This window comes from Heterocephalus glaber, unplaced genomic scaffold (genome assembly GCF_053883595.1).
Source record: "Heterocephalus glaber isolate CG9 unplaced genomic scaffold, H.glaber_assembly_v1.0 deba00000347, whole genome shotgun sequence".
Taxonomy (NCBI): Eukaryota; Metazoa; Chordata; class Mammalia; order Rodentia; family Bathyergidae; genus Heterocephalus; species Heterocephalus glaber.
In genome coordinates this window covers 49,179,089-49,192,339 of record NW_028258143.1, presented here as the reverse complement: position 1 = coordinate 49,192,339, position 13,251 = coordinate 49,179,089, and the positions used below count along the sequence as shown (strand labels likewise).

The window sequence follows — 13,251 nt, the reverse complement described above, 5'->3', positions numbered from 1 at the left end:
TGTGACTTTCAAAAAAAAAAAAAAGGATTTAACTTTTGATATGATGGAACACAGTTCATTTTGTGAAGAAATGAGACAACTCCACAATTTTCCAAGCAAAGCAGTTGAGATTAAACATTTTTCTATATTATAATGATTTTGGTGAGAAACAATTAGAAATCTGACTTTTCTTTGGGTTTAAATTAATAGAGGAATCAGCTCTTTTCTTTGGACCTTCTGGTACTTTCTGACCTTTGTACCTGAGCCATATGATCCTTGGTCAGGGTCATAAGCAAGTCATCCTCAAGTAGATGCATTGATTCAGATGGATGTGGAAAGATTGTTAAGCTCCTTCTTCCAGGAGGAGGCTTGCATTGGCATGTCCCTTCACAGGAGGTTACATGAAGAGGAGCTCAAGGAATCATAGAATCAACCTCATGTGGCCTTAAAAATGAACTTAAATGGTAAAGTGCCTGAGAGGGAAGCCTCAGTGGCCCCTGCCCTCCCAGCGTCATTTGTGATGTAAATTCATTTTTATTTAGCAAACTAAATGTTTAGCAAACATTTCTTTTAGCAAACTCCTCTGGTGTTCTTGAAGACTTGAGCTTCTCTGAAGACGTTAATGAGGTCTTCTCTGTGCCTGCAGGCTGACTGGGGACCTGTCTCCACACTTTCTGTCAGGAGAAAGGCCTCAGAGAACTGTTCCTGTAGTCCAAAACTTGAAACTCTAGATGTTAAGACTTCCTTCTGAAAACCAGTCGTGCAATGCCAGATCTCTCTTCTTGTTTGAAGCTTTATCTCTTTCTCAACCTTAATGAATGAGGAAATTAAGAACCCGCGAGAGCTCTTGCTATTTACAATTGATACCTGCAGCTTTAGAAGTGGAAATAAGGGTAGGGTGGCCTTGCTGAGTTTGTTATTTTGAAATTATATTCCACTCATCATTGGAGCTCATGCCAGTACCCTATTGATTTCAGTGGTGCTTTTTGATGAGGAGGAGATAGACTCATGGGCAGTAGAAATTAAAGGACCAGCCCAGCAATGCCCATGACTTCTACCTGGAAGCACTTGTCTCATGAAAATGCCAGATGTGAGATCAGTCTGACAGCTGCATCCACCACCACTACCAAACATGGCTGATTCAGCTGCGTTGGCTGATTCAGCTGCGTTGGCTGATCAGGCAGGAGGCCCCCACATTCCTCACTCTTCCACGCATAACCTTCCAAAGATGTCCCATGGAGATTAGGCATTCCTGACACGGGGCTCGGGGCTCGGTGCTCTTGATTACAGGTGTGTCTTGGCCAGAACCAGTTTCTCATCTTCACACTTCTTTCCCAGAAGTAACGAGTCTGGACTTTTCTATTGCTTAACTTTGTCTCTCTGAATTCAGGCATATCTACTGGTCAGATGCCAAGAACCAACGAATTGAGGTGGCCAGACTGGATGGAAGGTACAGAAAGTGGCTGATCACCACTCAGATGGATCAGCCTGCCGCCATTGTTGTGAATCCCAAACTAGGGTAAGTGCTTGAAGGGATCTTTAATGTTCTAGATATTCCCCCCTGGATTCTCATACAATTACATATCTTCAGTGATTCTTTCCTAATTGTACTGATACTGTCCTTTGATTTTTTTTTTTTTTGGAGTGGAATCCATAACTTTTTAAAAGAATTATAATTTTCCCTGGGATCATAGGTCTAACAATTTCTGTTGGAGAAATGTCTTTCAGAAGATATTTGAAACCCTTTCTGGTTACATGAATTCTTTGTCTAGACTTTAAAATTCTCTGTGGATTTAACTGCTTTGAGTGAAGGACATGAGAATTGGTTTTACTTTTATTTTGGTGTTTTAAAAAGTAACTTGTCGCCAGGCATGGTGGCACATGTCTGTAATCCCAGCATTGGGAGGCTGAAGCAGAAACATTGTGAGTTTGTGACCAGCCTGCTCTCCGTAGTGAGTTCATGGCCAGCCTGGGCTACACAGTAAGAGCCTAACTCAAAAAACAAAACAGAACAAAAAGTAAGTCATTCATTGAAATTCAGCTAGGGATTTGGTCATATTTCATTGGACATAATGAAACGTTTCTTTTCAAAATATGCAAATACATAAAAGATATGTAAATATGTATTATCAATTTGTAGAAATGTTCCAGTTTGTAGTTATCTATAAACCTCCTCAGTATGAGGACTAGTTTTGTTATTTTCCTCTGCATTTCAAAACATTATTTTGGATATTTCATTTAGCCAGTAGTGGATAGTAAGACTATTTAAAAATTTTTTTGAGTAGTCCCAAATACTTCCCCTTTTTGAATAGAACCTGTACGGTCATTTGTAGGTATGCCAACATTAGTATATAAAACATATGAGCTATTATTATTTTCATTCTGTTGTATTCAATATTTTAAATCATACCGTCAGAAACACAGCATCCACACTGGAAAGATACTTGCCGGATGAGATTAGCCTGTAATTTTGACTTGTCCTCAGCATCAGGCTTTGCTTCTCGCACCTCACATGTGTAGCATCGTAGGGGCACAGAGGTGCTCCTTGTCACTGTGTGTAAAGTATACACACAGCGACACTTAGCACCCAGGCCTCCCAGGAAAAAGTGCCGATTGATCACACTGTTGGTCATGCTTGGGGTCACAGGGAACTTCCACTGGGGGAGATGCTGCAACAAAAGAAACTTCTGTTCTAGGCTTGTGTTCTGGACCGACCAGGGGAAAGAACCTAAAATCGAGTCTGCCTGGATGAATGGCGAGCATCGCAGCATCCTGGTTTCCGAGGACCTGGGCTGGCCAAATGGCCTCTCTATTGATTATTTGAACAATGACCGGATCTACTGGAGTGATTCCAAGGAGGATGTTATTGAAACCATAAGATACGATGGGACTGATAGGAGAGTCATTGTAAAGGAAGGTTAGAGATGATTTAGCATTTAATATACTAAATAATGAATTAGTACATTTCTCTCTTTACCCATGTTCTCAAGAAAGGATCTTGATCTTAGGAAATGGTTTATATAGTTTTCTTAGATACCTGCCCCTTCACTCCCAGCTATGGAATTGTGTGGAATTACATGCAAATGAATCCATTAGCAATAATTAAATCTTTATTGTCCCTTTTATATAATTTTAAGAAGTGCTTCTCAGGAGCAGATATTGAAATAACTGAGTTTTGTTAGGGTGCCCTGAGGTGGCATTGATGTGGCAGTCCTTCTAGACACACCCATTTTCAATGTGTTAGATTGCCCACTATGAACAACTGGAACCATGTAGATGGAAATGAGTACTTTGTTATCCAGACTGTGAAATTGCTGTGATCCAGTCCATATCACGTTTTTCCTTCCTGACCAGTGGTATTTTATATTCAAAGGAAAGAGTTTTTCTGAAAATAAAATAAAATCAGCAACTTGAAAGTTAGCCAATACCCCGTAAATTGGTGGTAGACAGTGTGTATTGATCTCATTTAATTTCTGTTGCTGTGATCTCCTGGTGTAGTACTTTCACAATCACACATACAGAAAATTGGCCTTGATATTCCTGGCAGCTCAAAGCACTGAATTAGGGATTCATTCAAGCAGAATAACATCAGGTGTTGAAGTGGTCCTGGGGTCTTTTCAGTAACATGGTTTGGTTTTGTTTTTCCACTGGGGGTCAACAGCCATGAAGCCTTATAGCCTGGACATCTTTGAAGACCAGTTGTATTGGGTATCTAAGGAGAAGGGAGAAGTGTGGAAACAAAATAAATTTGGGCAAGGAGTGAAAGAGAAAATGCTGGTAGTGAACCCATGGCTCACTCAAGTTCGAATCTTTCATCAACACAGATACAATCTGTCAGGTAATCATCACCTTTGGAATAAGATGTTTGTTATCTGGAAACTTTTATATCAAAATAATTGCTATAGTGTTGGAAAAGGGTAGTGGATAACAGGCTTTCTGTTGCTACCTGAAAGGGGTGTGCATATGTCTGCTTGTGTGGATGGATGGCTTAATCATTTTGACCAAAGGAAAGTAAAATTGGAAGTCAAATGAAATTGTACAAACCACCAACAGTAAAAATAACTTCAAATGTTTCAGTCTACCTTGTTTGGAGTTACAGATGTGTACTTCTAGGGTGCAGAATACAGCAGGCATCAGACCCCTGCTAAGTGTGAGTTGGGTTAACAAGTCACAAGATGGATTTCACGGAGGTCAGAAGTCTTATTCACTGTAAAAATGACAAGACCGGGCTACTCAGATTGTCCTGAGGTTCGTGAGCCTTGGTGTAAAATTGTCAGACATAGGCATTTCTGTCCACTCCCCATTTCCTCATTTTCTTGTTTCTGTGTCCTGCTACAGATTATCTGTGTTCTAATTCACGTTTCGGCATTGTTTGAGGGGCAAGATGAAAGGGGAAGGACTCTTGAAGTGAGAAAAGAAAAAAGTTTTTACTCAGTTCTGTAGATTCTCTCCTTAGTATTAACCCAGACATCTGCGAACCCCATGGAGGAGGCAGAGGAAAGTCTGAGGTTGCTCAGTCAGCTAATGTTCTGAGCCCCCTTTGGATTGAGATGGAGGCCTAAGGTGCCCCACATTTAGTCTAGACCAACAGTTCTCACAATTTAGCATGTATCAGAACCATCTGGAGAGCTTACTGGGCCCCAGCTGTGGGGTTCTGATTGACTACCCCTGAGCTGGCCCAACAACTTGCATTTATAACAAGTTCCCAAGAAATGCTCTGGTGGTGCTTTAAGGGCATGTTTTGAGAATCCTTGCTTCAGTCCCTTGCTACTCAACATATGGGCTGAAGACCAAGAAGATTGGTTTCCTGCAGGAGCTGATTAGAAACGTAGATGCTCAGGCCTTACCCAGACCTTCTGAATCAGGACCTGAATTTTAATAAGATTCCCCAGGTCGATAGACTGTATGTATATTTTGACCTATCTAGATTAGGGGAATGTCAAATCTTGGTATAATATTTGGTCTCACTGATCTCTTTTGAACCATCTCAAGTTGCTTAGCACTGAGTAGATTTTTACTTTTTGGTACCGGGGATCAAACTCGGGACCTTGCGCTTGCAAAAAGGCAGGTGGGGGCACCACTGAGCTAAATCCCTAGCCCCAGCACTGATTAGATTTTGAGGTAGGGAGTGAACCAGAGAGACACCCACCTTCCCAACCTGCCAGGCAACAGAGATATAATGCCAGTAGAAAATGTAAGTGGTGTGGAATTCAGGGAGGCACTGTGCTGTCTTGGTGGCTTGGCGAGGGTGGTAATGTACTGGGGATAAGGGTCCAGGAAACAGGCGGGCTGTCACCTGGCAGACCTTTGGCCAGGGTATTCATCTGCTATCAGGACTTAACTGTGTGCTTTCATCTGCTTTCCAGAGCCCAACCCTTGTAAAGACATCTGCAGCCACCTCTGTCTCCTGAGACCTGGAGGATACAGCTGTGCCTGTCCCCAAGGCTCCAGCTTTATAAAGGGGAGCATTACGGAGTGTGATGCAGGTAGGGGCACTGCCTGGGTCACCATGGGGCCTCCAGGAGCCTAAGGGATCCCTGTGTACTGGGCCCTCTGCGGAACAGAGAGGGAGTAGCTAGAAGGAGAGAGGAGAATTGAGGGACACGTGAACAGAGCTGAATTCAACCCAGGATCCAGACAGGACTCAACCAGGAATTCCAATGACTTCTGAGAATTATTTGCTATGACCTACAGAGATGTAGATCCATTATCCCTAAATCTACAGTTACTTTGTTTTGCAAAGAACTTGCAGAGACTTGAGTTTTCTCTTTTTCTTTCCTTCGTCCCACACTGGATCCCAGAATTCACTCAGCCTTAACTTAAGCAAGTTCTTGACCTGGGAAGAGCTTGTATGGTAGAGAGGGGAGGGCTAGCGGATGCTCACAGTTTTTCTCACATGCTCCTTTTGGGATTTTAGCAACTGAAAAAGGGGCCATATTCTGAAAGATACATTATGCTGTTGGGAAATGAAAACCAGAATAGACAAATTGGCTTAATTTTCATCTCTTCTTGGCAAGACCTTTTTTCAAGGACTCTTCTAAATTAAGGAGTTAATAGGTCACGGCGAACAGCTAGTGTCTCTAACTAGCATCCTCTGCTTAATGAGCATGTTTAAAGAAAATCATCCTGCAGTCATTCTCAGCCCATTTTATGACTAACATCTTTGGGCCCAGAGCTTAATCACCTTCTACCACCAGGGGGTGCAACTGGTTTTAAACAATTTGAGAAGTTAGCTCATGTGGACTGAAGTTAGCAGTTTTGGAGGATAAATGAAGAAAACTGCTTTCTGTCTCCTCTCTTTCCCTACTCCATGCTCATTCCAACACTTCTGGTGAATGAAGGATTCCAATATTTTGAGCAGTATTTTAAATCAAATGATAATTGAAGCTTTCGAGGTTTGTTCTGTGCTGTTGATGGGTCATTCTGACATTTATTGCAGTTTCCTGTTGTAAAAGGTGTTGTGTGAATTGTCATCTCACCTGCTACTTTCCTCATTTAAGTTTTTTGCTTAAATTTAAATTTTAAGCTTTTCATTTTAACCAAAGTAAGTACACGAATGCTGTAGCTGCTCCATATAGGACTTTGGTTTGGTATATGAATTAATGAGATAATTCAGCAAGTATTTGTTGAGTGTCTACTATGTGGTAGGCACTATCCTAAGTGCTGGACATCACAGAAGTCAGCAAAATGGACAAATCCTTTACTGTCATTGAGATTCTTTTCAAATAGGACAATAAATAAACCCAGAAGTGCATGTTTGGGCCAGGTAGGGAAAGTACTAAGGAGAAAAGTAATGCAGAGTAAGAGAAGTGGATGTGTGGGTGGGGTTGCTCTTTTAGGTAGAACCTTCAGGAAGGCCTCTCAGACAAAGGGGATTTTGAGTGGAGTCTCAAATCAAAGAACTGAGCCAGGGCAGTAGCCAAGTTCCTTGAACAAAATATGATAAATACTTACTAAGCATCTTCTATGCATAAAACATTGAAGCATTAATGACCCATCAGGCACTTCCAGGGCGTGTGTGGGGGCCAAGCCAGGGCAGTGCCATGGAGGAGGGGAAGTCTAGGAGCTGTCCCCTGTCCCTTGGGATCTGCGTGTCTGTATCTGTGTCTGTTGACTGAGCTACTGCTGGTACTCTGGAGCCTCTTGCTGCAGTTTTGAGGTGTGCCTAAATGAAACTCGATCTTAATGGTTCACAGGGGAGAGTTCGGAAAACTTCAAATGAGAGCATAATTCTCTTAAGAGATGCTCTCACCACTATGAGACTATGGGGCATCTCTCCACTGTTTTTTTCAGGGGTGGTGGTGCTGTAATCTGCCTCTTTCCAGGAAGTGTACATTACTCTTAATTAGATCCTCTTATTGACGAGGACATTTATTCTATTGAGGGCAGGTGGCGGCTTGGCAGGGAGACTCATTAGCTGATGTCTCCCCTGCCCAGCCCTGGCGGGACTGCACGGCAAAGGCCCTGCTGAGTGTGTCCAACTAACATGCATGGCTCTCCCTCTCTGCAGCCATCGAGCTCCCCATCACCATGCCCCCCCCATGCAGGTGCATGTACGGAGGAAGTTGCTATTTTGATGAGAATGACCTCCCCAAGTGCAAGTAAGTCTGGGCTGCAGGCCTTGCCTCTTCGGGGGGAATTTGAGGCCTTAAAGTAGTCAGGGAAACAAGCACAGGAGCCTCACAAATTCACTAATCTTCACATTTGAACCAGCTTGCCCTCCCTTGGGAGAGAACGCAGAGAACTAGGCTGTGCTTCCAAACTGTAACGTGGTTAAGAGTCACCCGGTGATGGTGATCTGGTTAAAATGCCCATTCTCATTCACAGGGATCTTGCATTTCTAACAAGCTCCTGGGCAGTGCCACAAGTTGGGGGACACGTTTTGGGGAGGTAGAACTTGGGGAAATGTCAACAGTGTTCTCCAGCTCACTTGGGATGATGGATTGCAGGAAGGTTGTGGGGGGAACAGCTGTCAGCAGAGCTGTTTTCATGCAAAGGATTTGGAAAGAAGAAGGCTGTTGAGAAAGCTCCAACAGGAAGCCAGAGACATAAATGTTTTTAAAAGTATTTACTGAAAGCATGTCAACAGAAAGAACAAACTGCTGTTTCAATGCTTACTCTCTAAGGAAGAATTCCATAGAGCTGAGGTGACCCCTCTAGGTTTATTTGAGGCTGACCCTGTAGGTGTTGCAGCCACTACCCTGAAAGTGGATTTATAAAAGCAGACCACTGTTCTTTCTGCTCATTACCCATGGCAGGTTAAACAGAATTCTGTAAGATGCATTGTCTGTAACCTGTGATTCACTTAACTAAAATTTTCTCTACCCCTGAATGTTATTAAATTGCAGTCGAGACTAAGAAGGCAACAGGGCCAGTGAACAACTCTCCTTTCACTTGCAGGTGTGCTAGTGGCTACACTGGAGGTTACTGTGAAATCGGGCTTTCCCAAGGCATCCCTCCAGGAACAAGTGAGTTTCAAGGATAGAGCAACCTCAAGTACCTTTGGCCCCTACATTGATTGAATGCTGTAGTTTTTAAATCTGGTCTTTGAAGGATGAATAGTTCTAGCCCCCAACTTCAGCTTTTAAGTTCGATGGCTCTTTTCCTTTGAGTGCCGATCAGCTCTCTGCCTCTCCCCTCTTTGACAGCAGCAATGGCGGTGCTGTTGACGGTCCTCCTCATCATCATACTTGGAGCTCTGGGAACTGTAGGATTTTTCCACTACAGGAAAACTGGTTCCCTTTTACCCGCTCTGCCCAAGCTGCCAAGGTCAGTTTCATTATGCAGAATATTGATTTTTAGAAGCCTGTGTGAATGTGACCATGTGAATAAATAAATTTTTTAAAGTATAATACTCAGGTCACCTATTCTGTAGAAACTAGTGATTATTTAATACAGTGACTTCAAGTCACAACTTTGTTGTTGAGTGCTTCTCCGAAGCTTGGGTGACAGATCGAGTTTATAGCCCTAAGGATTGTCCCCACTGGGGGACCTCCGGTCAGCCTGGAGCAGACTTGGCTATGTGTCATCATGGCTTGCTCCTGAGAGTGCCCTGCTGCCTCACAGTTGCATCTTGAGCATTTGGGAAGTGCTTTAATGTTCCAGGTAGACAAGAGGACTTTTACCATGTTCAATATGTGTACACTTGAAGTGGGCATTGTGTGTTTCATTTAAGTAAGAGCAATGTGGAGTAAAGGCAACTATTGCTAAGGTTTTTGAAAATCTGACCCTATTTTTCGTTACTTGCAGTTTAAGCAGTCTTGTGAAACCCTCTGAAAATGGAAATGGGGTGACCTTCCGATCCGGGACAGATGTTAACATGGATATTGGCGTGTCTGATTTTGGTCCCGAGTCTGCGATTGACAGATCAATGGCCATGGTGAGTGTGGTTTCCAAGTGGTGATTTGAAGGTTGCCTTTTTTACCATTTTATGAAAGAAACATTAAAAATAAATAACACAATGATCTGAGAGAATATTGAAATATAATATGCCTTTCAGAATAAAGTTTGCACTATACAGGCCAAGTTAGGGAATGTCAGGTTTGCTGCAGAAATGTGTTTAAAAACTAGGGGCAACATTCATAATAAAATTGACATTTTGTCCCCTCTGTAGTCACAGTGCTGCATTGGGGCTGTAAAGTTTTATGGGTATTTTGGGGAAGCAATGGGAAGGGACAGAACACGATAGTCTCTCTTTATTTGATGACATTTTGTATGTATGAAAGGAGTAAGGAATTGTATTTTTCCAACTATCATATTTTCCCACCAAAGTATAGTGAGGGAATAAGCCGTGATTTTGGAGCCAGAGTTGATTCAAACCATGACTGTGCCACCTTCTAAGTATGCAACAGTGGGTATGGAGCTTGCTCTTGCTGACCCTCACTTTCCCATCTGTAGAATGGGTACAAGATCATCTCCTGTGAAGACCAAATGAGATGCCTTGAGGGGACTAGCACAGTCTCAGACCGAAGGGTGTGCTCTGTAATCAGTACTGGGAATCTACCTTCGGTATTTTGTCTCCCTGCAAATCTTTTTGCCCTTCCTGAAAGTTCAACATTATCCATTTCTCTCTTCATTCCCGCTCTCCTTACTCTCCTTTCTCTCCCTCCACTGCCCACCTCTTCTCTGTTATCCACACCCAGTCCCCAAGCGAGTGATTTACATTAAGGGGCCATAGAGGATTCAGATGGAGGAAGAGGCTTTTTTCTGGTGCCGATGTCTTAGTGCATTTGTGTTATTTAGACAGTGATGTGCCCTTCCGAGGCCTGAGGCTCTGTTGCTTTCTCTAAGCATTCTCATATTTTGGGTAACATCGGTAAAACCCCCACAGCTGCAAGTATGCAGAAGGCCCCTTCCTGTGTGTGTGAACCAGGTCGGTACCATGTAACCCCTGTCTCCTCCCCTCCCCACCAGAGCGAGCACTTTGCCATGGAGATGGGGAAGGAGCCTGTGATATTTGAAAACCCCATGTACTCGGCCAGAGACACAGCTGTCAAAGAGGTCCTGCCAGCCCAGGTGAGACACCGCACAGTCCTTCCTTTTGGCTACTGCCCTGCTGGATTCTATTGTGTTGGGGGGTGTCATGGGAGGAGCCTCCTGGACTTCCCTCCCGGGGGCCTTGGCTTCCTCTGTGTCATCAGGAGAGTCCCACGGGCACAAGCCCGTACAAGCCTGCGTTGCTTGCAGTCGTGAGGTGGGGCAGCCACGCTGAGGCCCTGAGTTGTCCCCACTCACTCATTCCGGCAGGTGCAGAGCTAGAGGCCTGGTGAACACTGTGCCCCTCTAAATATTTGGGAAGTGAGTGAGTGAATGATCAGTATCCTGAGGGTGTGATTTGAGGTGGGCAACAGGGAGAGGGACCTCCTTATGCTTGCCTGTGCCATACTTCTCTGAAAAGCAGGAAGGTCTCCAAGGTTGCCAGGCAGCCATGGAAGTTCCCTTTGGTGCAGCTCTGCTGCTCCCTCATTTGTCAGTGAAGCTGAGAGCAGAGATGGGTGTTCAGGTGCAGGGAGAGAATTCATCAGGCCTGCACCAGGAGCCCCAGCAGCTGTGGGAGGGCCCATCACTGCACAACCTTTGTCTCAGGGGCCTTGTCGTTAGCGACAATGAATGACTTTCAGTCCTCATGCCTCGCCAGCTTCTTTTGGATTCAGCATGTGGCATATTTTAACACAAGCTGGAAATGTTTATTTCATGAACAGCTTTCCTAAGAGCAGAAATATTTGAATCTTGGAAGCATTTTACCTGATCCTTTGCTAACTAGAGAGCAAAACTTTAATACAGGATGAAGCAGATACGACATTTCATCTGGCATTTGCCCTTGAAACAGAGTGAGGCTGGGTATATGAACATTTGTGCATGTTTGAGAGGAAACAAAGTAGTGACTGTAAAAGATGCATAGGAAAAGGAGCAGATTATCTTCCCTGTAATTTATCTAGTCATGCAAATTTGGGTTTCAGAGAGAAACTGGGAATTGTATGAGTGTTATATAAAAATGTGTAGAGGATTACAAATTTCGTTATACATTGTTTTAAAGTTCAGCTCTTAAGTAATCCTCTGAAATTTATAATTTTATTCTTCGCACTTGATCTTAGCCAAAAGGCTGAGAAGCAGTTATAATTTTATTCTTAATATTCGAAGATGGGATTCTCAGTTCACTATTGAGTTTGGGGAATTATTCATGCTGTTCTTCTGGGGTTTGGCTGTCACATGCAATCAGAGTGTCTTTTTATCCAAAAATATGGTCAATAGTGGGCTAAGGAGCCAGAGAGGGTATATTAAGAGTTGCTGTTAATAAGAGAGAATGTGACCAGTGAGGAATGTATTTGCTCTCAGGATTAAGACAGAGATGACTTCATGCTTGGTGCTCTGGATTTGGGGGAGATGGGAGTGGTGTTTAGTTGTGGGGTCTGGGTCTGCTCATACAATAAAAATGGTGCCTCACCATGTCTGTGGGAAACAAGATGGTGAACCAAACCAAAAGGTTGATAAGAAACTTTGTGGCAAATTTAAATATTATTGAATTCTTTCAAAACTGGTTAAGGGTCTTCAATATGTTCACAGGTGACTCTATCTGAAAATGTGGAAAACAAGAATTATGGAACCCCCCAAAACCCTTCTGAGCTAGTTCCAGAGCCAAAGCCAACTTCCCCAGATGCTGATGGAACACAGGTAATAGGGACTGAGTCCTGAAATGATGTGCACCTTGGAATTGCTGGGTTGGTGTTAATCTGTGAGAGATCATGTTGCAAAGGACAGACTCTTGGATTAAGCATCTTCACAACAGGGGCATCTAATCTGAGATAGCTACTTAGCATAAATAAAGATTTTACTGTGTCAGGATACATATAAATGATCCTTCCTTGTGTAAAATGGTTTTAGCACTACTGCTATTGCCAATGTTTACCACTAGGTGGTACTAATTTCTACCAGCTTTATCTATCCACTATCAGACCATTCATCACCCTTGAGGTTGTCTGACCAGTCATACAACCAACAGTATTTCCCTCAGTGTGCCACTCAGAGCATTGAATACTGGAGATTAAAAGAAAAAAGGCCATATGATAGAGTCTCTTTATCAAGCCTGCTGGACCTTTCAATGTAGAGACTGTGGAATGCAGAAAAAAAAATTCAGCAAGTACGTGTGCTGTAAAACTCTGTGTTACTGCAGATATATATTGCTAGTTTCAGTGGACACAAGCAGCTGTCTCAGATCTATTTGATTCTGGATAAGTCATTTTACCTCTGGGTCCCAGAGTCCTCAGTAATGTCCTGTACTAGGGGCACCATCATCATATTGGATGGGATAGCTCTTAGGGCTACAAAACTGTCTTGCACATTGTGGAGCAATTCAGTACTCCTGGCCCATTAGTGTCTCCCATAATTCAGTGTGACTGCAGAAATATCACATACTCTTCAGCTGAGAATAATAAGATCTGGAATGTCTCACTTCTAAGGTGCTACCTTTAGTAAATAAATATAAAGAAATAAATTCTAAGTTAGTGCCATTTTATTCAATCACTACTTCTGAAGTTGCATATTCTGTAAATACAACTGGTATCCACAAAGTTGAACTGGAATTCTTGTTTGATTTCCAGCTATGAATCACCTCAGACACTGGTCCCAGTTCGACTTGTTTGTGTAAAAATGAAAATTTATGAGCTAAGTTGATACTGCTGAGAAGAGCTTGTATCAAAGGTCTCTGTCCACATTTTTATATCTCATTACTTATGCCTTTCTCTAAACACACACACATGTAGATACAAATACACA

At 43.0% G+C, this 13,251-nt stretch overlaps 1 protein-coding gene across 2 annotated transcripts in view; it reads left to right on the top strand.

The window, feature by feature from the left end:
- Positions 1-13,251, top strand: part of Lrp2 (LDL receptor related protein 2) — a 189,226-nt gene that overhangs the window by 172,130 nt on the left and 3,845 nt on the right. The window contains exons 68-77 of one of the 2 annotated variants that reach the window (XM_013076946.3): positions 1,370-1,498; positions 2,676-2,896; positions 3,641-3,817; positions 5,346-5,465; positions 7,490-7,580; positions 8,380-8,447; positions 8,631-8,748; positions 9,229-9,358; positions 10,393-10,494; positions 12,043-12,150. In XM_013076946.3, coding sequence (XP_012932400.1) covers positions 1,370-1,498; positions 2,676-2,896; positions 3,641-3,817; positions 5,346-5,465; positions 7,490-7,580; positions 8,380-8,447; positions 8,631-8,748; positions 9,229-9,358; positions 10,393-10,494; positions 12,043-12,150 — 1,264 coding nt within the window. Of the gene's footprint in view, positions 1-1,369; positions 1,499-2,675; positions 2,897-3,640; positions 3,818-5,345; positions 5,466-7,489; positions 7,581-8,379; positions 8,448-8,627; positions 8,749-9,228; positions 9,359-10,392; positions 10,495-12,042; positions 12,151-13,251 lie in introns of both variants that reach the window. The other variant, XM_004857623.4, reaches the window with a different exon arrangement.